Source organism: Salmo trutta, chromosome 12, assembly GCF_901001165.1.
Source record: "Salmo trutta chromosome 12, fSalTru1.1, whole genome shotgun sequence".
NCBI classification, from domain to species: Eukaryota; Metazoa; Chordata; class Actinopteri; order Salmoniformes; family Salmonidae; genus Salmo; species Salmo trutta.
The window spans coordinates 8,459,692-8,485,493 of NC_042968.1; the positions used below are offsets into that span (position 1 = coordinate 8,459,692).

Here is a 25,802-nt window from a genome sequence, read left to right on the forward strand (position 1 = left end):
AAAATTACTGGTGTCATGCACAAAGTAGATGTCCTAACCGACTTGCCAAAACTAGTCTGTTAACAAGAAATTTGTGGAGTGGTTGAAAAACGAGTTTTAATGACTCCAACCTAAGTGTATGTAAACTTCCGACTTCAACTGTATATATGTAGATGACATTTCATTAATTATAACAGGACAGGAAGGATATCTCTGTTCTGTACTGTAATTGATTAAAAAAAAAGTATTTCAGCAATTTCCCCAGACTTAAGACACATCCTAATAAGACAGGAGCTTCTGTTATTATACGGTTATTTTAGAGATCCATTTAATTAAGCCTTTAGAAAGTCAATGCCAATGGTTTGTCACAATGAGATTACAATGTATCTGAAATCTAAGAAAATGACTTCAATCTAGCCTCAGTTGCATTGCAGAGTGTAGTAAAAGCAACACGAGTGGACAAATTACATATGTTGTGTGATAGGATATGACAAAATTAGGATACCACTCTGACTTACACAGTAGGAATTCACAACAGATGAACCCTCTGTATCTAGTGAAAAAAGACAGACAAAGATGTCGAGATATTTTTCATGATACACCCGGTGTAGGATATAGCCAAGACTTGAAATGTCAAATCTACAGCCGTCAAAGTAGTTCTCAGACGCCACTATCCACTACTGATGACCCCTCTGTACCAAGCTACAACGACACTCAAATCTGGAGAGATAGATCTGGCACAGGAAAAAGCCAAGACTTCAAATGTCAACACTACAGCGACCAACTGATAGGGAAGCGCTGGCCCTACATAATGTACTTTCAAAGTGTTCACAGAGCCCATTTCCAGTGCTTCTGACTGCCAGCAGAAATCTCAGAGGTTCTGCCCAAATGCAACTTCAATGAACTGTGTAAAACATTTTCAATTGTAACTCTCCCAAAGACCCATGTTTATTTTGAGCTTGATTTAAGTACAATTCGACTCCCTCCTACATAGGTGATGCTACTGGAAGCCTTTGTTGGCATAGTGATTGGTGTGATTCTGTGCCTTGCAAGTATTTTTAAAGACGTGATTGAGGATTTATACTGAACAAAAATATAAATGCAAGATGTAAAGTGTTGCATTTCATGAGCTGAAATATAATATCCCAGAAATGTTCCATGCGCACAAAATTTGTATTTATCTCTAATTTTGTACATACATTTGTTTACATCCTTGTTAGTGAGCATATCTCCTTTGCCAAGATAATCCATCCACCTGACAGGTGTGGCATATCAAGAAGCTGATTGAACAGCATGATCACTACACAGGTGCACCTTGTTCTGGGGACAATAAAAGGCCACTCTAAAATGTGCAGTTTTGGCACAAAACACAATGGCACAGATGTCTCAAGTTTTCAGGGAGTGTGCAATTGGCATGTTGACTGCAGGAATGTCCACCAGAGCTGTTGCCAGATAATTACATTTTAATTTATCTACCATAAGCCACCTCCAACGTAGTTTTTGACCAACCAGCCTCACATCTGCAGACCACGCCAGCCCAGGACCTCCACATCTGGCTACTTCACCTTCGAAATCGTCTGAGACCAGCCATCCGGACAGCTGATGAGTATTTTTGACTGTAATAAAGCCCTTTTGTGGTGAAAAACTCATTCTGACTGGCTAGGCCTGGCTCCCCAGTGGGTGGGCCTGTCCCCCAAGTGGGTGGGCCTATGCCCTCCGAAGGCCCACCCATGGCCGCGCCCCTGCCCATTCATGTGAAATCCATAGATTGGGCCTAATGATTTTTTTTCAATTGACTGATTTCCTTATATGAACTGTAACTGTAAAATCATTGAAATTGTTGCATTTATATTTTTGCTATTTTCTTAATTACCAGCTAATTATATTTTTTTACTTAGGACTGTGGCATACAAAGGACTGTATCATTTCATTGCCTCATTCACAAGTCATTTAGACTAATCTGTTGTACAACATTACTATAAAGAGTGCGCTGAGAGTAGGGAAGCAAGTTCAGGGAGTGAATACATTTAATAAATAAATGAACAAAACAAGAAACACAAACAGCGAACCGACATGAAACAGGAACAATGACGACTGGGGAAGAAACCAAAGGGAGTGACATATAAAGGGCAGGTAATCAAGGAGGTGATGGAGTCCAGGTGAGTGTCATTATGCGCGTAACGCTGGTGACAGGTGTGCGCCCTAACGAGCAGCCTGGTGACCTAGAGGCCGGAGAGGGAGCACACGTGACAATTACAGCCATGTCCAATGTTACTCCCTGATGTGAAAACATAAACATTTATTGGAGTACTCCTAGGTTTGCTGGGGTTACTTATGTTGCCTCTAGAGGTTGTTCTGGGAGTTTGGTGGGTAGTCAGAACAGAGCCGTTGGCTATATTTACACACCCCTGCACGTACTTCCCCCTTTTTGGTTGAGTAGAGCTAATAATGTCATAGAATGTTCTCTGACCTCCCTCAGGCAGTGCGAACTCTCTACCTCTCACCTGACTTTTTTCATGAATATTGTGGTAGATTCTGGTCCAGAGCTGTAGTAGAACATCTTCCAAACCGTCGTGACTCCATTTATGATTGATTACTTTCTTCTCCTCTGCTCTGGGGCATTTGCCCTTAAGCTATAGGATTTTGCGCCAGCCACGCTGCAGCCAGTAACTACCCACTGACCCCAGGTTAGCCAATTAGAAGGTCCCACAACACCAGCCCAGTTCAAAGCCCCGAGGCTCTGACGAATTCAGCGCATCCAGTGGTATTAGTGCTCATAACAGGCCTCTCCACCAATTACATCATTCAACACTGACAGTATAAGGCCCTTAGTTGCCTATGGCTATCTGTGACCTTTGCAATCCAAAATGACAGAATCATATAGATTTAGAAAAAAGGATATCAAAACCAATTACCAGTTCACGTGATGTCGATGACCATAGATATCGTATGATACGATTACTAAGGCATTACTCTTATAACATTAACATAACATTTACAGGTCATGGTGATCATGAATTAGGAATGAGTCAGTCATTGGCAGTAGGTGAGGAGAACAAAAGTACCTCCTGTTGCAGGTCCTTGATTATTTTGGTCTTTTTCTCCATCTCCATCTTGAGGAACTTGATCTGTAGGCAAAAATAAATCAAATTAAAGACATATATTTTCTTACAGACTGTCCATTTCTTACAGACTGTTTCTTACATTTAAATGATGACATTTACGTTAAGCTGTCATGGAGGTAGTAACTATCACCAACCATGCCACCTGCCTGCATTGGATTTCATCATACAGTATGTTGTTGCACTACCTTCAAAACAGATCTATACATCCCAAGGTCAAACAACTTCAAATGATTCTCTGTCTTTAAAGCAGACAACCTGCTAATGCTCCAAGTACCTCCGTGTGGTTATATTACACGTTTTACTGCTGTTTTAGTTAGCTTCTAAAGATTTACAAAAACACATATAAAACGATGTAAAAAAAAATCATGATTCACTGCCGGTTTTGACTATGATTAATCGGAAAAGTGTGTATCTAGAATAGGTAGGTTGACTGTTGGTGGGGTTGCTGTTTCTCATATTGGAGGCATTTATGCCCGTGATGGGCGACTAACTATTTTCCACTGAGTGATTCATTTAATAGCCATATGCTCATTGTGTCAGAGTGATATCTTTGTTTATCGCAATCCCCTTTATCGCGAGCTTGGCATGTCTCTGTAGCGCAGCCATTTCCCATGCCCTGTATTTTAACATGCAGTCAGGCCTCAAACGGCTGATGCAGATAGCGGCCAACCGCAGCGCAGGACTACAACTAAAAGACTGGATAGCGGTGGGGGGGAAAAGAGAGATATTCCAATCCCGATTCTGCTTTCTATTTCACCTCTGCGACGAAGGATTCTAAGGGAAAGGTTGTCCTTCAATGAGGCCATTGAGATTGTCCCAGGGAGGAAGGGGAGAGAATTCATTGCCCAGGTGACCTCAGCTCTGAAGGCACCCGGGGGACTGTAAACTGGGGCTAGGCGGTTGACACACTAATAACATCACAGTTCATGTTGATGCATTTGTAGTTCATGGCTCTGCCCATGGGTACGTCGATAACACATCCCAGCACAACGTTCCGTCTGGGTTGTGGCATGACACACTGAAATTATGGATATAAAATCTAAAACTGTAGCATTCTACATTGTTAAGATTTGACATTTTGAATTGTGTTATTACAGTATAACTCATTCATATGACTTACTGACTAAATCAAAGCAATAAGCCTGAACAATGTTGGAGAGTTTTGTGCGTTTCCAGAGCTATTATACAATTAAACTGTATATTGCAATGCACAGCATTTGCAACTATTGTTACAAATACGATGCCATATTTGTTATGAAAGTGATGAAATAAGCAGGTCAATCTTTTTCATCATGATGTAATACTTTTTTGGAATAGCATGCCTCCAACTGGGAAATTCAATCATACATTTTTGTGTGTGGTTTATCTATTGGAGTTTTTCTTGGCCTACCTAAATTTGTTTATCTTTTAACGTTTGTTTACAGGCAGAGTAACTTTACTGATGCCAGGTTTGTAGACTAGTCATACAGAGGTAATACAATTGGATCTGTGTTTAATTGAAAGGCACCACAGAACCTTTTTGCTAAGAAAGTTATGAGATTTGGGCATCTAGTGTTGTTGCTACTGTCTTGTCTAGGGTACCATTCATTCATGATTGGTTAGTCATGATTGGGGTGGCGTGTGCCTGTCATCTCACACCTATGTCTTAATGTTCTTCATTTTGTAAATAATTCTGACAGTAACCCTCCTTTTTAATTTCCACATGTAGCAGAGAAAGTGTTTGTGTTGTCCAATCTTCATGGTAGTAGGTGAGTCAGACAGACAATATAGTTATCATGCATCTAGTTAGCCTATTTCTCAGCGGTGCTAGCCCGCCTTCGCCTCCTCACCTAATTGGCTATCAAGTTTTAAAAAATTAGGTGAATCAGGTCAAATTCAGATGGAGAGTGAGAGCGTTGTTCAAGATGGATAAACAAAAGTCAAACCCAAGTGGTGCTCAAAAACTCCCCAAAAAATATTTATCTGATCAAGCTCGTGCCAAATTACAGACGATAACTACATCAGCAAAGCTACCATCTCCTCGACTGACGAAACAGGTGGACGATTAGCTAAAGGCTAGAGCTGTCGCTTTCAAGGAGCGGGACTCTAACCCGGAAGCTTAAAAGAAATCCCGTTATGACCTCCGACGAACCATCAAACAGGCAAACAGTCAATACAGGACTAAGAACGAATCATACTACACCGGCTCTGACGCTCGTAGGATGTGACAGGACATGTAAACCATTACAGACTACAAAGGGAAGCTCAACCAAGAGCTGCCCAGTGACATGAGCTTACCAGACAAGCTAAACTACTTCTATGCTCGCTTCGAGGCAAATAAAACTGAACTATGCATGAGAGCACCAGCTGTTATGGAAGATGGTGTGACCAAGGTCTCCACAGCCGATGTGAGTAAGACCTTCAAACAGCTTAATATTCACAAGGCCGCAGGGCCAGAAGGATTACCAGGACGTGTACTGCGAGCATGCGCTGACCAACTGGAAAGTGTCTTCACTGAGATTTTCAACCTCTCCCTGTCAGAGTCTGTAATACCAACATGTTTCAAGCAGACCACCATAGTGCCTGTGTCCAAGAACACTAAGGTAACCTGCCTAAACGACTACCGACCCGAGGCACTCACATCTGTAGCCATGAAGGGCTTTGAAAGGCTGGTCATGGCTCACATCAACACCATTATCCAAGAAACACTAGACCCACTCCAATTTGCATACCGCCCCAACAGATCCACATATGATGCAATCTCTATTGCACTCAACACTTCCATTTCCCATCTGGACAAAAGGAACACATATGTGAAAATGCTATTCATTGACTACAACTCAGCGTTCAACACCATAGTGCCCTCAAAGATCATCAATAAGCTAAGGACACTGGGACTAAACACCCCCCAGGTGGTAAGGGTAGGTAACAACACATCCGCCACGCTGATCCTCAACACAGGGGCCCCTCAGGGGTGCGTGCTCAGTCCCCTCCTGTACTCCATGTTCACTCATGATTGCATGGCCAGGCACGACTCCAACACCATCATTAAGTTTGCCGATGACACAACAGTGGTAGACCTGATCACCGTCAATGACGAGACAGCCTAAAGGGAGGAGGTCAAGACCTGGCCGTATGGTGCCAGGAAAACAACCTCTCCCTCAACGTGATCAAGACAAAGGAGATGATTGTGGACTACAGGAAAAGAGGACAGAGCACACCCCCATTCTCATCGAGTTGCAGTGGAGTAGGTTGAGAGCCTCAAGTTCCTTGGTGTCCATATCACCAACAAACTAACTTGGTCCAAGCACACCAAGACAGTCGTGAAGAGGGTACGATTGTAAGATTGTCAAATTGTCAAAGACTCCAGCCACCCTAGTCATAGACTGTTCTCTCTGCTACCGCACGGCAAGTGGCAAGTCTAGGTCCAAGAGGCTTCTAAACAGCTTCTACCCCCAAGCCATAAGACTCCTGAACACCTAATCAAATGGCTACCCAGACTATTTGCATTGCCCCCCCTCTTTACACCACCGCTACTCTGTTGTTATCATCTATGCATAGTCACATTAATAACTCTACCTACATGTACATATTACCTCAATTAACCGGTGCCCCCGGACATTGACTCTGTACCAGTACCGCCCTGTATATACAGTTGAAGTCGGAAGTTTACATACACCTCAGCCAAATACATTTAAACTCAGTTTTTAACAATTCCTGACATTTTATCCTAGTAAAAATTCCCTGTCTTAGGTCAGTTAGGATCACCACTTTATTGTAAGTATTAGAAATGTAAAAATAATAGTAGAGAGAATGATTTATTTCAGCTTTAATTTATTTCATCACATTCCCAGTGGGTCAGAAGTTTACATACACTCAATTAGTATTTGGTAGCAATGCCTTTAAATTGTTTAACTTGGGTCAAATGTTATGGGTAGCCTTCCACAAGCTTCCCACAACAAGTTGGGTGAATTTTGGCACATTCCTCCTGACAGAGCTGTTGTAACTGAGTCAGGTTTGTAGGCCTCTTTGCTCGCACACGCTTTTTCAGTTCTGTCAACAAATTTTCTATAGTATTGAGGTCAGGGCTTTGTGGTGGCCACAGCAAAGCACCCCCACAACATGATGTTGTCACCCCCGTGCTTCACGGTTGGGATGGTGTTCTTCGGCTTGCAAGCCTCCCCCTTTTTCCTCCAAACATAACGATGGTCATTATGGCCAAACAGTTCTGTTTTTGTTTCACCAGACCAGAGGACATTGCTCCAAAAAGTACAATCTTTGTCCCCATGTGCAGTTGCAAACTGTAGTCTGGCTTTTTTATGGCGGTTTTGGAGCAGTGGCTTCTTCCTTGCTGAGCGGCCTTTCAGGTTATGTCGATATAGGACTCGTTTTACTGTGGATATAGATACTTTTGTACCGGTTTCCTCCAGCATCTTCACAAGGTCCTTTGCTGTTGTTCTGGGATTGATTTGTACTTTTCGCACCAAAGTACGTTCATCTCGAGGAGACAGAACGCGTCTCCTTCCTGAGCGGTATGACAACAGCGTGGTCCCATGGTGTTTATACTTGCGTACTATTGTTTGTACAGATGAACGTGGTACCTTCAGGCGTTTGGAAATTCCTCCCAAGGATGAAACAGACTTGTGGAAGTCTACACATTTTTTTCTGAGATCTTGGCTGATTTCTTTGGATTTTCCCATGATGTCAAGCAAAGAGGCACTGAGTTTGAAGGTAGGCCTTGAAATGCATCCACAGGTACACCTCCAATTGACTCGAATGATGTCAATTAGCATATCAGAACCTTCTAAAGCCATGACATAAGCTATTTAAAGGCACAGTCAACTAGTGTATGTAAACTTCTGACCCACTGGAATTGTGATACAGTGAGTTATAAATTAAATAATCTGTCTGTCAACAATTGTTGGAAAAATGACTTGTATCATGCACAAAGTAGATATCCTAACCGATTTGGCAAAACTATAGTTTGTTATCAAGAAATTTGTGGAGTGGTTGAAAAACTAGTTTTAATGACTTCAACCTAAATTTATGTAAAATTCCAACTTCCGCTCTAGTCTCACTATTGTTATTTTACTGCTGCTCTTTAATTACTTGTTACTTTTATTGTTCCTTCTTTTATCTCTTATTCTTATCCATATTTTTTTTAACTGCATTGTTGGTTAGGGGCTCGTAAGTAAGCATTTCACTGGAAGGTGAAACACCTGTTGTATTCGGCGCATGTGACTAATACAATTGGATTTGATTTGATATGTAGATAGGAGGCCTACTTAAGCCTCAGCTAGCACAAGCAGCCTCCCAGTCCCGACAGAGGCCCAGAAATGACAGTGGCCTTGCTCCTCCTCATCTTCCTCCCCTTGAGAATAGTGACAATTCCTCTAGTGATGGTGCCGGCCTTCCTTATCCTCCTCCTCTCCCAGAAAACCAAGCTGATGACTGCCAGAGACCCAGCGGTGCTCACGAGAGCAACCCCCCCTTCTGTGAATACTGGTAAGCCTACGAGTGATGAGATGGATAGCCCTGACAGCGTGGAGTCCAAGTTCCAATGTGTAATATAACTAGGCTACCAGCTAAATACTGTACATAGCTATAGACCAGGTTTAGACCAGGGTTTCCCAAACTCGGTCCTGCCCTCAACACCTCCACGCCTTTTTTTTTATTCCCATAGCACTACACAACTGCTTCAAATAATCAAAGCTTGATAATGAGTTGGTTATTTGAATCAGTTGCGTAGTGCTTGGGCAAAAACCAAAAGGTACACCCAGGGGGGACCCCAGGACCGAGTTTGGGAAACCCTGGGCTTGACTGCATTGTTTGCATAATGAAACAATCCCTAGTAAGCTATTGTTTGGGAAACCCTGGGCTTGACTGCATTGTCTGCATAATGAAACAATCCCTAGTCAGCTATTGTTTTGAAGGTGAACTGATTGTATTATTTGGCATTAATAGATTGGTTTTATGTAGAACAAACCTTCTATCCAAGCTGCAAGAGAGCGTGAAGACGGCTAAGGTAGGCTATAGGTCTACAGGACAGTTGTATATTCTTAAATGTTTAATTGGTTACTGATTAGTACGCTGTTGCATTCAACATTCATTTTACAATCTACGTGTTTGGATTTCCCACTTGAATTACTTAACAAGTAAATACATTATTGACGCCGGCCTGCATTCTAAATAGCAGCATTGCGACAGCGTAGGCCTATAGCCTCGTAAAACAGAACCGTTTGGCTTAACATGAGAAAAGGACGACCAAATAAAAATAAACATGTTCCCATTAAAGCAAAGCTACAGGATACTTCAAGCACTAGCACCACATAATCTGATAGCTATCGATAGGCAGATGCACAGACATCACAATTTCAGAACAATTGTACAGCGATCAATAGTCTATACTTTGTGAGTGGCTGACGGGCTCCATTTTTTTTAGGGGGGGGGCAAACTTCGACAAACTGCTACGCCAGTGAACTTACATTGAATATATGTGAACCCAAACAAGGTTTCTGAACCACACATTATGAACATTTGAATTAAATACAAAATAAAATAAAAAAAGGGATCTTTTGAGTGGAACCACAGCTTCACGGTCGTCAAATTCTCTACATGTTATAGGCATTTATGATGAGTATGTGTTGAACATCGCAAACTATTTCCTATTGTGCATGTTCATTTCCAAGTACAGCTACAGCTGTTCGCTGTATGTGGTCCACAGGGGGAAGTCATTTATAGTTTTTGCGTGTAGGGAGAAGGAAGATACCGATTCAGCTCCTAATTGATTGGAATAATGTATTCCCTTTAACACCGTATTGATAATTGATTATCAGTTGCACTAATTTCATAACATTTATCAATTCCAAATGAGGCAACCTGAGATGATGAACTGTTTGAAGTGAGAACTGCTTCTTAAAACATAAGCACGTTTAAAAATAACGTTGATGGTTTAGTGCAGTATTGTCCCCGAACGAAATTCATTTGACTGTGCTTGTTACTAACCCTGGTTTCCACTTTTGCTGCTTAGTAGGTTAATAGAAAACAAATTCTAGAGCTCCCTAGGGGCAGATTGCAACTCCAATCAAACAATGTCTTCTACCCAATGCCTCACATCAAATTCGCCCAGCTACGGAGATGTCAAATAACCTCAACTCACACTCTGTTTCTTCACATAGAGCTGTAGGCATGGTCTCAATTGAAAAAAAAAAAACTGCACCTTATTACAAAAAAGACAGGTATTCATATAGCATCGTCGTGCGTTTTACAAAACTCTATTAGTACACTGAATAGTAGCAGTAGCAGAGTTATGCTGTATATGATACAACCAAGAAACTCAACTTTACAACACTTTTTTGTGTTATCCCAGAAACGTAGTAACCGGCTGGTAACATAAAAAAAAAGTAATTTCCCCTTGTGAAAACACAGGCATTGATTTGATGCATTGCAATAGACAATACAATTTCCTTTAATATAGATCATTAACTCCCTACACCAGGGGTTTGTCACTCATCTTAACATGAAAATGTCAAGAACGACACTTTGATTGTTGGCTACCAACATCAGCCACCCTTGTTCTGTGCTGTGAAAATAAGACGGACGACCATTTTAAGACGTCCATGTTGTTCTTATTTGCGTATATTGAATATCTCAAAACCATTCCATGGTCTGTTTTGAACATTAATTAGACCTCCCGTTGATTTTGTGATCATTTGTTTTGAGGGGAATTAGATAGCCATAAGAGATGTGGCAGTAAATATCTTTGGGAAGTAGGAATAAAAACAAGGCACAAAAAAGCTACGGGCTAATCCATACAGCACTTTAGGTATGAAAAAGACTCCACATGAGTATAATGTTAATTACTGATGTTATAATGGCTTTTGTAGCTGTTATAAAAGCTTTATGTGGGCCTACAGTAAATGCATACATAGGGGACCAACAGTAAAGTTAATTTATACATAAAGGGCATACAGTAAACTGTTACCTATAGGTTCAGTTCATACAGTAGGTATAAACATGACTCTGCATGTGTGGTATCAAAGTTAATTTGTAGCCTGCTATTCTCAGACGTCTGTATAGATTGGCAATGTAATAACGCCTGAATAGAATAGAATTTATACTAGAACGACAGCCAGGTATAATAGAAAAAGGACTGAGTTGCATGATGGATAGAGGCCTGGATTACTGGGCAAATGAAAAGGAATGTTTACGACAGGATGATAAAAGGAACAAAATATAAAAATGGTGCCTGGTCTATTAAGTTTTATCAGAAACCTATCGTTTAAGGAGAGTGAAGAGTGGACGAACCTCCCTCACTATGCTTCCTATTTCTGGGTTACACCTACAGTTGAAGTCGGAAGTTTACATAAACTTAGGTTGGAGTCATTAAAACTCATCTTTCAACCACTCCACAAATTTCTTGTTAACAAACTATAGTTTTGGCAAGTCTGTTAGCACATCTACTTTGTGCATGACACAAGTAATTTTTCCAACAATTGTTTACAGACAGATTATTTCACTTATAATTCACTGTATCACAATTCCAGTGGGTAAGAAGTTTACATACACTAAGTTGACTGTGCCTTTAAACAGCTTGTAAAATTCCAGAAAATGATGTCATGGCTTTAGAAGCTTCTGATAGGCTAATTGACATAATTTGAGTCAATTGGAGGTGTACCTGTGGATGTATTTCAATGCCTACCTTCAAACTCAGTACCTCTTTGCTTGACATCATGGTAAAATCCAAAGAAATCAGCTTCAGAAACAAAATTCTAGACCTCTACAAGTCTGGTTCATCCTTGGGAGCAATTTCCAAATGCCTGAAGGTACCATGTTCATCTGTACAAACAATAGTACGCAAGTATAAACACCATGGGATCACGCAGCCATCATACCAATCAGACGCGTTCTGTCTCCTCAAGATGAACGTACTTTGGTGCAAAAAGTGCAACTCAATCCCAGAACAACAGCAAAGGACCTTGTGAAGATGCTGGAGGAAAACGATACAAAAGTATCTATATCCACAGTAAAACGAGTCCTATATCGACATAACCTGAAAGGCCACTCAGCAAGGAAGAAGCCACTGCTCCAAAACCGCTATAAAAAAAACCAGACTACGGTTTGCAACTGCACATGGGGACAACGATTGTACTTTTTGGAGCAATGTCCTCTGGTCTGATGAAACAAAAATAAAACTGTTTGGCCATGATGACCATCATTATGTTTGGAGGAAAAAGGGGGAAGCTTGCAAGCCGAAGAACACCATCCCATCCGTGAAGCACGGGGGTGGCAGCATCATGTTGTGGGGGTGCTTTGCTGCAGGATGGACTGGTGCACTTCACAAAATGGCATCATGAGGTAGGAAAATGATGTGGATATATTGAAGCAACATCTCAAGACATCAGTCAGGGAGTTAAAGATTGGTTGCATATGGGTCTTCCAAATGGACAATGACCCCAGGCATACTTCCTAAGTTGTGGCAAAATGGCTTAAGGACAACAAAGTCAAGGTATTGGAGTGGCCTCCACAAAGCCCTGACCTCAATCCTATGGAAAATTTGTTGGCAGAAATGAAAAAGCGTGTGCGAGCAAGGAGGCCTACAAATCTGACTCAGTTACACCAGCACTGTCAGGAGGAATGGGCCAAAATTCACCCAACTTATTGTGGGAAGGTTGTGGAAGGCTACCCGTAAAGTTTGACCCAAGTTAAACAATTTAAAGGCAATGCTACCAAATACTAATTGAGTGTATGTAAACTGGGAATGTGATGAAAGAAATAAATGCTGAAATAAATCATTCTCTCTAGTTTTATTCTGACATTTCACATTCTTAAAACAAAGTGGTGATCCTAACTGACAGGGAATTTTTACGAGGATTAAATGTCAGAAATTGTGAAAAACTGAGTTTAAATGTATTTGGCTAAAGTGTATGTAAACTTCCGACTTCAACTGTAGCTCTCTCACTCTCCCAGACTGGTTATTAAGCGGTGGGAGGGAGGGGGCCAGCCAGGAGAGATGACTGCTGGGTAATGAGATGGGTGACGGGCGCCCACAGGCCCGGGTGACAGGTGACAAGGTGGAGGTTAGAGGACTGAGGTGTAGACGAGGTGAGGACGACTGAGGGCTCCTACTCACTGTGGCCTGCTGTTTCTCGGCTTGCTCCGTTGCCTCATCCAGCTGCTTCTGCAAGGCAGCCTGGAGGGACTTCATCTCTTCCCTGTTGAGAGGAAAGGTGAGAAACATTCAGTTAGCACATATCCTTCTCCTCTCCAACTCTTTTCTGACTTCTCGCAGTGGCGAGGCAGTAGTAATAGTATCTCAAGCACTGGCTGACTGACTGACTGAGCACTGAGTAGGATCAAGTCATCAAATCAATTCATGCTTACTTTTTCTACCAAACAGTTGTGATAGAATGCGTGACGAAATACCGAACTTTAATCCAGAATACCAGTATACGATTACAGCAGCAAAGGAATTATTCCCTTTGACTGGGCTTAGTGTAGGTTTAGAGTTTAATTACATATGACTTGGTCAAGGTCCATCAATTGTGCAGTCGAGGAGCAGCATCTGCAGTCAACAGCACTGTGTGTCAAACTCAGAAAGAAAAGTCTCTTCACTGCTGCGATGCCCTGTCATATTTCACATGCCAATGGTTGTGTCTGTTGGCATGAGCGCAGCCAAGCAAACATTTTTCTTTTCCGCAAGTTGGCATTTCATTTTTCTGATCTCACCCTAAAACCAGCAGTATGACGTTTTAAGGGGAGACAGAACGATTTTTTAGAAGTTAGAATTTGAGGTTGACATTTAAAGGTACTGTAAGTAAGCTTCAAGTCAACACATTGAGTCAACATATTTTCACCGATACTTAGAGACATTTGCCTATGGGCTACAAACAACCAAAAATTATTCTGAGTGACATTTTCCTCAGGCAACACAGCACTGAACTGTGAATAAAATCAAATCAAATGTATTTGTCACATACACATGGTTAGCAGGTGTTAATGCAAGTGTAGCGAAATGCTTGTGCTTCTAGTTCCGACCATGCAGTAATATCTAACAAGTAATCTATAGTGTATAACCCATTATGGGTATCTGTGGAAAGGCAGTTATTACTTTAACCAGAGCACAAAAGTAAATGTTTGACTTTTAGTACTGTCTTCCCCTGCCCCTCCTTATATTTCATTGGCCACTCAAGTTGGCTGTATTTTTGCAGCTTAAATATAGTAATTGGTTATGTCCAGGATTAGGTCAAATGTGGTGGTAAGGATGAGGGTTAACATTTTAGTTTTTTCATGCTGCTGAATACAACGTGTGTCTGTTTTTCAACTTTTATAAAGGCTACAGTGTCTAATTAAATTACATTTCTAAACCTGGAATGACGTCATCTTGTAACCCTCACGTTTGTAATTATTCGACATGTGTTGACTTGAGGATGTGGCTACAATTTTATTTTTATTTTATTTCACCTTTATTTAACCAGGTAGGCAAGTTGAGAACAAGTTCTCATTTACAACTGCGACCTGGCCAAGATAAAGCAAAGCAGTTCGACACATATAACAACACAGAGTTACACATGGAGTAAAACAAACATACAGTCAAGAATACAGTAGAAAGATAAGTCTATATACAATGTGAGCAAAATACCATAAAAATAGTTGCTAGTTATTACTCCCCCGAAGCAATCAAAAACATGCTTGAAAGCTGTCAAAAACAAATGATTTTCCATAAATCAGCTGCCTGGATATCTCGTGATGAAGTCATTCGATAATCATTCTTGGCAACAGAACGAATCAAGAGCAGGATTCATCGGATTTAAAGTGGAAAACAGGTGGATGCTCAAATCGTCTGTGGACCAGGAGCCATTGCTCCAATAAAACATTGTTTTATGGTTTGTGTATGATTGTCATGTGTTATTGATATGTCGGTTTGCTACTTATAAAGCAGTAGGGTATAAGTATGTACTGTGTATACCAAAGACTGAATTGCAGGTAACATCACATTGTTCCTGCACCATAAAAGGAATGAGAAGTAATGATGCTCTTCAAAAGAATCCATATGGTAGCAATGTGCAATGGCAAATGGTTAATGGTTAAGAAGCTTAGATCTACCTCTGCTTGTGGCTGAGCGCCAGGATTTTCAGGACATCCGTCTTGGCCACGGAGTCGTCATTTTTCAGTGTCTAGAAGAGAGGAATGAGAGCTTTTTAGTCTCACAAGAGAAATTGGTTTATTATATGACCACTCACAGTCTCACTCCAACACTCCAATGTGAAGGAGCTGATTCAAAGCACTCATAGGAACAGAAAGAAAACAACAGTGCCCCTTTCGAGTGTAAATGCACACATTGCTCCAAGCTGTCATACGGTAGCCTATCTATGCTCGGGCAAAAAAAGATGTGAATAATTATTATAATTTTTCTTCCATATTGTGTAACCCCTCATAGATTATTGATGTGTATGCTTTTATGAGGGTAGTCGAAAAAACTTTTTGTGGTCCAAAATGTTTTAGTTTATTTGTAAGCTTGTAGGAACTCGTATAGTTTAGATTCAGGTTTGAGTGTAATTATGAATCTGTTTTATGACACTTTTTGGGGAAGAAAACTCTAGCAAATTCAAGTGGTACAGTGTCTTGTTAATAATAAATTAGATCTTAATTTCCATAAAAACACTAATTTGAGTTCAATAATTGCAGCTCTGCAAGATTACAGAACGCTTTTAAAATGTGCTTCAGTATAATAATGAGAAGAGACATTCTGAAAAAGACCCATATTTCTTTATCACAAAAACTTTAACCTGGGTGCAACCAATCAGGGCTTGATAAGCAGTTAGGTTGCAAAGGAATGGCCCACATTAAACCATATACTAGCACACCACAGAGCAACTGCCAAGAATCAAAGCTCTATCATGCAAAGTTTCATTATGAAGGGTTGACCCAGCACCCAAGGGAAGTCTAATTCAAATAATAAACACTTAGGACAGTAAATCTCCACCAGAAAGGTTAATCAGTTACACATACATAATTGATTACTCTAAAAAGTTACTGTTGATTGTTTTCACCCCTTTTTTTGTAAGAGATCCATCCCCCCCTTCGCTTCTCCCTTCATCTCCCGCCCCCCTGCTTTGCCTGGTACATTTGCACAAGGCACAGGGTACACTGCCATCCAAGTCTGCACATAATGTACAGTAGCTAACTGACGTCAAAGCCTGCACCGAGGACATTGGTAGCTTAGACTACACACAGTGCCAGCCAGCCCCGACCAAGGGACAATGGATGCTAGCGAAAACTGTCAGCAGGACAACACCATGAACCCAGGCTGGCCAGGTCACGTCATATAAGTAGACAGGGTGTATTTGGGAAGTCATTGATTAAAACTGAAATGGGCTACAGCCATCCAAGCCTACTAAAAAGAACACAGCGGCCCAGACTAAGCCAACGGACCACCGCCACCACAATTGGCAAAAGACATTCCATTCAAGACTGCCTAGGGGACAATGGTACTCTGGCTAACACCTGAGAGACAAATTTGTATCTGCTGGTTCTCTGTGGGACACAGGATATTGAAAGTAGAATTTGGACCGAAAATACTCGTCAAACCAAACGTCTTTTTCAATCTATTTGTTCAATTCAACTCATTCCCTACTTGTTTGACGAGAACTGAAATGGAATCGACTGCAGCCCTGATCAGTGGCGATATACAGATGCATCAGAGAAAAAAATGGATAGACTTGCTGCAGTAAACAATTTAACACCCACATTTCAAGCTGTGCCTTCACCAATTCTCTATGGGAGTGATGATCATACATTTCTGTCTTTTATCTCTCATTACCTGTCATTCCCCATTCTGTCAGTCCTGTTCTGCACTGTGCTCACAGGAATGAGTAACGTTGTAACGTACATGTACATACAACGTACAGTCTATACAACGTTTGCGGATCTTTATGTCAAAAGCGGATTACATTAAGCTGTGGTAGATATCAAGGGTAGAAGCATAGACACCATTCAATGTAGACCTGGGGTGAAATCATTCAAATCATTTCAGTGTTTGCTTGAGTCCGCCTGGAGTTCCAGGTGGATAGGGTTTGGACCATTCCATGTGTTCTATTGAGCCGGAAAATTTCAATCAAGCACATCTAAGGTATTTGAAAAATGTCAAATACAGTACTTTTTTAACCCAGGTCTGAAGTAAAATGATGTAATATAAACATCCTCCATCAGCATCACACATGCACGTCCTGTCACGATAGTTATTAGATCCTCTCATAAAAAATCTTCTGCAATTAAACAAAAGGGACGCTATCTAGAACCTAAAAGGGTTCTTCGGCTGTCCCCATAGGAGAACCTGTTGAATAACTTTTTGGGGTTCCAGATAGAACCCTTTTGGTTCCATGTAGTGCCCTTTCCACAGAGGGTTCTACATGGAACTGAAAAGGGTTCTACCTGTGACCAAAAAGAGTTATACCTGGAACGATTGGGACAGCTGAAGAACCCCTTTGGGGCCCTTTTTTCAAAGAGTGTAGGGACAGATTTCTCAACACCGTCACCTTGGAGTAATTTTCCAGTTTTTACAACTGCACCTCAACTACTGGAATTCCACTTCCAAAACAGGTTTGCATTCGTATTCATATCAGGGGGACTGATCGTCAAAACGAAGGACATATTGCTTATTTGCTTTTGATAAATGAGGGCCCAGGTATGTAGTGGCTCATTATACACTAGGACAGCGGATGAGAAAGAGTGAATCACAGGCTGAGCTGAATTTTTAAGCCATTTTTTAAGTCCTAAAACAGAGCCCTTCGAAATAGCCTCAGGGTTCCAAAGGCACTCAAAGCCATCCACCTTTCTTTAACATCCCACTATAATCTGTCAGAAAAGAAACAGTGGGGCTCTAACCTGAAGGTTGCCTTTTATGCTGTCCAGTTCCTTTGAAGTCTTGGAGAGTTGACGCATGATGCCAGTCCGCTCGGTGAAGACCTCCTTCAGCTTCTGCTCCAGCCCCTCATAGCCTTGTCTGTCAAGGGAGAGAGAAAGAAGAGAGAGCGATTTCACAACTTTATGTCCGCCTGAGAGAATCACTCTTTATTGGCACCCTTGGGAGTAGGAGACGGTGTTAAGCGGATTAAAAGTGTTGTCATTAGAGCAAAAGTGTAAAGAAATACAGACAAACTAATATCTACTCAATGCTCATTCCTTGGGTTTCGAGATAAAAAAGCACTTCACTCACCCTATCAATTTGGGAAAGTGTTTTACTCCGATGTGTCATTTGGCCAGAGGTACGCCTCTGCATTTCTATCAAGTAATCCAACTGTCAAAAAGACTGAAATATCCACAACACCAATTTGTCAAATGCCTTTTCTATTTCTATATAAATCAAACTATTGGAATGTAAATTAGGAACATTTTTAATGGTGACCTTGCCAAGAGGCAAACATGACTTTTCGTGCACATGTGCATGCAAATTTGGTCATTACAGTTTCTTATCTGAGAATCCTGAATGAATGCATTCCATATGATTGGATATGTGTACCCAGCAAACCGGGAACAATCCAGAACATTAGCTAAGATTCCCATTAAGTTCTAGTTAGGGTTTTATCTAACATTATGATGATAACATCCCCAAAACACTCATATATATTTGGGAATGTTCACAAACAGTTTGTGCACAACATCTGAACAACCACCACAGAACATTTTGGGAAAGTTCTGGGAACTTTCACATAACCAATTTTGGTTTGCTGGGTATACTGATAAAAGATTCATTGAAAAGTAATTTTTTATGAGTCCGTTTGACTTCGTCTATACCTTTTGCCTACTATTTTAGGGGTTTGCGTCTCTGACCTTACTAGCCTACCAATTGATAAAACAGACATGTGGCTCTTGAATGACAAGCACACTCGTCAGCCAAGTGAAGTAGAGTTAGGGGACCCAGTGGTTGGAGGAGTAGGGAATAGAGAGTGAAAGCTCAGGAGTGGCAAATAAAGAGCTGAAGAAGAAACTGACAGCTCTGGCCTTTTGGGGCTTCGGTTGGCCATGTGAGCTCTTCCTCTCTCCTCTCTCTCTCTCTCATCTGTGGTCAGAGATAAAGACATTGCAGCTTGCCTACATCTTCCCTAGTGCCAACTGCCGATGTCAGATTGAAAATCTATTTTTATTGAATGCAACACCCTCATTTACAAACAAAAATAAACTAATCAATCTTTTGGAAGCTTCCTCAAGATCAAGCTGGTCAGCCTGTGGTTTTCAATGTAACCGGTCGTCAATTTTATATCGACATGCTGTGCATCACTGATTGCTTTCAACTCCGCACAAGAGAATCATTATTTGCAAATGTTGTGCGTTACAAAAACCACTCTCCCAATTTGACACTCCCCTAATTTGACATCCTAAATAGACAATAAAAGCTCTATCTCTACAAGTGAAAAGAACATCAAGGACCTTCTACAATCAAAACCAAGAACCAGGAAGTGTAGGGGAAAAACAACATCCTTCCCACACTGCAGAAATGCCTGTTAGACCAATACCCAAATTACATTGCTTTGTCTTACGTTAGAAGCTCCTGAGGAAAGAGTAGAGCCCCAAGTGCAAGAAAATGTTACTTATCATCTGGAGAAAAACAACAACACCATGCAGCTTAATGAGCTTCACTGTAAACCCCTCTGAGTGTGGATTTTGGGGAGCAGGTTTGAAAAAAAAAATATATATATATATATATATATATATACTGTGTAATTTTTTTTATCAATGCGCTTTTGAATGCAACACTGCTGCCGTCATATTCGGCTGAATCCAGGAGGGCTCCCCACCTGTTCGACCTGGGGCCTTGTTCCAAAAGTCTCATGCACCTCATGTCCCAAATCCCATCACCGGATCAAGCACAATAACACATAAATCAGTAATAGAAAAGCAGCACTTAAGAAATAAATAACATGTTGTAATGCATCCTGTGCATGAGTTGCCACTGTATGGCATCTGTGAAATCTATTGCTAGCTCACGCAACAGAGAGAGATGTGGAAATCACTCCCTGTCTGCCAGCTTATTCATTACCCAATGGAATTGGCCCATCCGCGACAGGGAAATGAATAAGACTCGTAATTTGAGGCCCACTGAAACAGCTATATCATATGAAGAGTCACAGATAACAGCAAAGAACTTTGCACATGGTCCGACATAAATTGGTAATTGCTGCCAAAAATGCCACCAGATACATAATTATGTTATGACCTTTCTCCGAAACCAGCGTCCTGGCAACCTCTCAGTTTCACGGCTCCGTTGGACGAAAGAAAAGTGTGCTAATGAGAATCGGGTTGTCTGACAAACAGTCTTATGATCAGATACGAGGCCGCTGTCCTCAGAATTCTGCTGCCAGTGATCACATAATGAAATATTTTTTATTTGGGCCTCTGCAATTCCCACATTCTTTTATATCCATCTTGATCTAGCATCTTAAGTCAAGCCAGTACAACACGACCGGCTCGAAATAATGAAAAGCACCGCACACACAAAAAAAAATGAAGATGAGCTTTCTGCTATATGAGAAGCATCATCATTTATTGGTGGATACTGCGTAAAGTTCTTGCGGACAAACATTTCTCTCGCCTTGAAATCACCGCAAGTTTCTGAGTTATATGAGGTTGACCCTGCCATGTAAAAGAGAAGTGCTGAGCCGTGGGCCTGGAGAGGGAAAAGTGCTGAGGTCCACAATCAACAGCAAAACAACAGCTCAATAAGGGGAAGGAAGCAAGGCCGTGCCACTTTCCCTCTCTGCCTAGAGAGCAGCTGCAGAAGCAGCTTGGTCTTCAGTTTAGTTGACAGGGCTGGCCTGGATACGCTCTATCGTAGCACCGGTTAACAGCTATTGACCAGGGCCTTTTTTAATAACGGCTAATGCCTTATGAGATCATTCAGCCTCTCTGCGCAACGCCACGGCAGTCAGAGTGTGGAAATGATGTGTGGGAGGTGAGGGAGCGAAGCCTTCTGTAAGTGTACATAAAAACAGTATGTAGGCCTGGCTCGCATATACACACTGGTGTGTGTAAAATCAAGAATGTACACACTTGTTGAGGGCACAGTTGTTAGTTGTGATTCATACATTTGGCTATCTACTAGAGGGATTAAAGAAGAACCAGAAATAAGCGTGGCTTATCTGATGGGGATACTTCCATCCAGCTACCGGGCAATGCTTAATAAATCATTAACGAAGGCATTTCTAAATATTTTTATCTGCTGTAGATTGTTGACAAAAAATGACAATTAAATACATCCCTTTTAATCCAACTCTGTAACACAATAAAATTGATATCCAAGGGGTCTCTAACGATGTGCACTGAGAGTCGGGAAACATGTTCAGGGAGTGAGTGTTTTAATAAACAAACACAAAATAATACAAAATAAGAAACACAAGCAACGCACAGAAACTGAAACAATGACGACTGGGGAAGAAACCAAAGGGAGTGACATATAAAGGGCAGGTAATCAAGGAGGTGATGGAGTCCAGGTGAGTGTCATTATGCGCGTAACGCTGGTGACAGGTGTGCGCCATAAAGAGCAGCCTGGTGACCTCCTGGTGACCTACAGGCCGGAGAGGGAGCACACGTGAGAGTACCCCCTCCCTGACGCGCGGCTACTGCCGCAGGACGCCGACCAAGATGACAATCCCGGAGATCAGCAGCAGACCGGTCACCTCTGCAAAGGCGCGGGAACCTGTTCGGCTGAGGCGTGGGTGCATGGCGACCTAGAGCGCCGGAGAGAGAGCATACGTGACAATACACCTTCCCCGGCACATGACTCCAGCCGCAGGACGCCAACCACAGGGACGATCCCGAGGCTCAGGAACGGACCGGTCGCCTCCTCTGAGGCGCGGAAACCTGACGAACCGGCTGAGGCGTGAGAGCCTGATGAGCCGGCTGAGATCTCCCCAGGTTGGCTCGGTCGAGGCACGGGAACCTGTTCACCCAGCTGAGGCATGGGAGCCTATCGAGCCCGCTGAGGCATGGGAGCCTATCGATCCCGCTGAGGTATGGAAACCCGTCGAGCCAGCTAAGGCAGGGGAACCCATGGAGCCCGCCGAGGAATGGGAATCCGACAAACCGGCTGAGGCCTCCCAGGTAGCTCCGTTTCCGACACCCGGACCCGACATCACCTCCAACACAAAAAAAACACTCCCTGATGCTTCCCTTTGGTGAGGCGTCATTCTCTAACGATGTTCTCTGAGAGTCGGGAAGCAAGTTCAGGGAGTGAGTGTTTTTAATAAATAAACAACATAATACAAAATAAGAAACACGAACAACACACAGACATGACACAGAAACAATGACGCCTGGGGAAGGACCCAAAGGGAGTGACATATAAAGGGCAGGTAATCAAGGAGGTGACGGAATCCATGTGAGTGTCATAATGCGCTGATGCGCGTAACGATGGTGACAGGTGTGCGCCATAACGAGCAGCCTGGTGAGCTAGAGGCCGGAGAGGGAGCACATGTGACAGGGTCTCAATACTTTTGCAAGACACTCTACTGTAGCTGGCTGGCAATGCTTCATATTAATAGGCATTTGTCAAGGACCTATTCACAATTCATAAATCTTTGTTTTAAAATAAACTAGGCATTCATTGATATTAATGGATGTACTTATTTGACAGGATCCTACTCACACCAGAAGTAAGGATGTATGATAATAAAAGGAATATGAATAATAAGGAATTCCCATGGTGCCCCATGCGAGGACAATCCATAGATAGTATATGAACACAAAACTACACTGAGTGTAGAAAACATTAGGAACATCTTCCTAATATTGAGTTGCCTCCCTTTTGCTCTCAGAACAGCCTCGATTCGTCAAGGCATGGACTCTACAAGGTGTCAAAAGCGTTCCACATGGATGCGGGCCTATGTTGACTCCAATTCTTCTATTCTTGATACACACGGGAAACTGTTGAGCGTGAAAAACCAAGCAGCATTTCAGTTTTCGACACACTCAAACCGATGCGCCTTAAATCTTTTGTTTGGCCCATTCATCCTCTGTATGGCACACATGCACAATCCAAGTCTCAATTGTCTCAAGCATTAAAAATCCTTCTTGAACCTGTCTCCTCCCCTTCATCTACACTGATTGAAGTGGATTTAAGGTGTCATCAATAAGGGATCATAGATTTCACCTGGATTCACCTGGTCAGTCTATGTCATGGAAAGAGCAGGTGTTCCTAATGTTTTGTAAACTCAGTGTATATTAAGCATTGCCCGGTAGCTGGATGGAAGTATCCCCAGCAGATAACCCTTATTTAAGAATGCACTCCGAAACCAATATTGCGCGGCGAATAAACTGAAGGGGAACATATTTTACGATGAACAAGCTACAAAACCAACAGCAGAAGTTATTTGTAAGTGCTAGCATTTAATCCGTCAATTATAAAAAAGGACTTTATTTGATGTAATGCAGATTATGAGGAGTCTGACGAGCTCGACGTGAAGGACATACTGCTTTCCTGGGAACATTTGCGTGAAGAGAAGACAGAGAAAAAGAGGGTGGAGGTCAGGCTGCCTTTTGAGAATTTGTAGGCGATCAAATAAACCCCCACTGACTTCCGTTCTATCATTGAAAATAAAATGGACGACCTACGAGGAAGATTAAACTACCAACGGGACATTAAAAACTGTAATATCTTATGCTTCACGGAGTCGTGGCTGAACGACAACATTATTAACATACAGCTGGCTGGTTATACACTGTACCGGTGTAACCGATGTGAAATGGCTAGTTAGTTAGCGGTGGTGCGCGCTAATAGCGTTTCAATCGGTGACGTCACTCGCTCTGAGACTTGAAGTAGGGTTTCCCCTTGCGTTGCAAGGGCCGTGGCTCTTGTGGCGCGATGGGTAACGATGCTTTGGTGGGTGTCAGTTGTTGATGTGTGCAAGGGTCCCTGGTTTGATCCCGGGTTGGGGCGAAGAGAGGGACGGAACCTACACTGTTACATTGATGCTGTTGACCCGGATCATTGGTTGCTGCGGAAGAGGAGGAAGTCAAAGGGGGGGTGAGTGTAACCGATGTGAAATGGCTAGTTAGTTAGCGGTGGTGCGCGCTAATAGCGTTTCAATCGGTGACGTCACTCGCTCTGAGACTTGAAGTAGGGTTTCCCCTTGCGTTGCAAGGGCCGTGGCTTTTGTGGCGCAATGGGTAACGATGCTTCGTGGGGTGTCAGTTGTTGATGTGTGCAAGGGTCCCTGGTTCGAGCCCGGGTTGGGGCGAAGAGAGGGACGGAACCTACACTGTTACATCGGCAGGATAGAACAGCGGCGTCTGGTAAAACAAGGGTGTCGGACTATATATATTTGTAAAAAACAGCTGGTGCACGATATCTAAGGAAGCCTTGAGGTTATGCTTGCCTGAGGTAGAGTATCCCATGATAAGCTGTAGACCACACGATCTACCTAGAGAGTTTAACTGTAGCTGTCTACATAACACCACAGACCGATGTTGGCACTAAGACAGCACTCAATGAGCTGTATTCCGCCATAAGCAAAAAGGAAAATGTTCATTGATGCGGCGCTCCTAGTGGCCGGGGACTTTAATGCAGGGAAACTTAAATCCATTTTACCTCATTTCTATCAGCATGTTAAATGTGCAAGCAGAGGGGAAAAATACTCTAGACCACCTTTACTCCACACACAGACACGTGTACAAAACTCTCCCTCGCCACTCCAATTTGCATACCGCCCCAATAGATCAACAGATGATGCAATCTCTATTGCACTCCCCACTGCCCTTTCCCAGCTGGACAAAAGGAACACATATGTGAGAATGCTATTCATTGACTACAGCTCAGCGTTCAACACCATAGTGCCCACAAAGCTCATCACTAAGCTAAGGACCCTGGGACTAAACACCTCCCTCTGCAACTGGGTCCTGGGTTTCCTGACGGGCCACCCCCAGGTGATAAGGGTAGGTAACACATCCGCCACACTGATCCTCAACACAGGGGCCCCTCAGGGGTGCGTGCTCCCTGTTCACTCATGACTGCACAGCCAGGCACGACTCCAACACCATCATTAAGTTTGCCAATGACACAACAGTGGTAGGACTGATCACCGACAACGACGAGACAGCCTATAGGGAGGAGGTCAGAGACCTGGCCGTGTGGTGCCAGGACAACAACCTCTCCCTCAACGTGACCAAGACAAAGGAGATGATTGTGGACTACAGGAAAAGGAGGACCAAGCATGCCCCCATTCTCATCAACGGGGCTGTAGTGGAGCAGGTTGAGAGCTTCAAGTTCCTTGGTGTCCACATCACGTGCAAGCACACCAAGACAGTCGTGAAGAGGGCATGACAAAACCTATTCCCCCTCAGGAGACTGAAAAGATTTGGCATGGGTCCTCAGATCCTCAAAAAGTTCTATAGCTGCACCACCAAGAGCATCCTGACTGGTTGCATCACTGCCTGGTATGGCAACTGCTCGGCCTCAGACCGCAAGCACTACTGAGAGTAGTGCGTATGGCCCAGTACATCACTGGGGCCAAGCTTCCTGCCTTCCAGGACCTCTATACCAGGTGGTGTCAAAGGAAGGCCCTAAAAATTGTCAAAGATTCGGCAAGCGGTACCGGAGCGCCAAGTCTAGGTCCAAGAGGCTTCTAAGCAGCTTCTACCCCCAAGACATAAGACTCCTGAACATCTAATCAAATGACTACCCAGACTATTTGCATTGCCCCCCCCTCTCTTTTATACCGCTGCTAT

At 42.6% G+C, this 25,802-nt stretch overlaps 1 protein-coding gene across 2 annotated transcripts in view; it reads right to left on the reverse strand.

The window, feature by feature from the left end:
• LOC115202863 (leucine zipper protein 2-like) overlaps window positions 1-25,802 on the reverse strand; it is a 173,398-nt gene that overhangs the window by 59,935 nt on the left and 87,661 nt on the right. For both annotated transcript variants that reach the window (XM_029766955.1, XM_029766953.1), the window contains exons 2-5: window positions 17,970-18,087; window positions 15,189-15,259; window positions 13,216-13,297; window positions 3,045-3,107 (exon numbers count right to left, since the gene is read on the reverse strand). In XM_029766955.1, coding sequence (XP_029622815.1) covers window positions 3,045-3,107; window positions 13,216-13,297; window positions 15,189-15,259; window positions 17,970-18,087 — 334 coding nt within the window. The remainder of the gene's footprint in view (window positions 1-3,044; window positions 3,108-13,215; window positions 13,298-15,188; window positions 15,260-17,969; window positions 18,088-25,802) is intronic.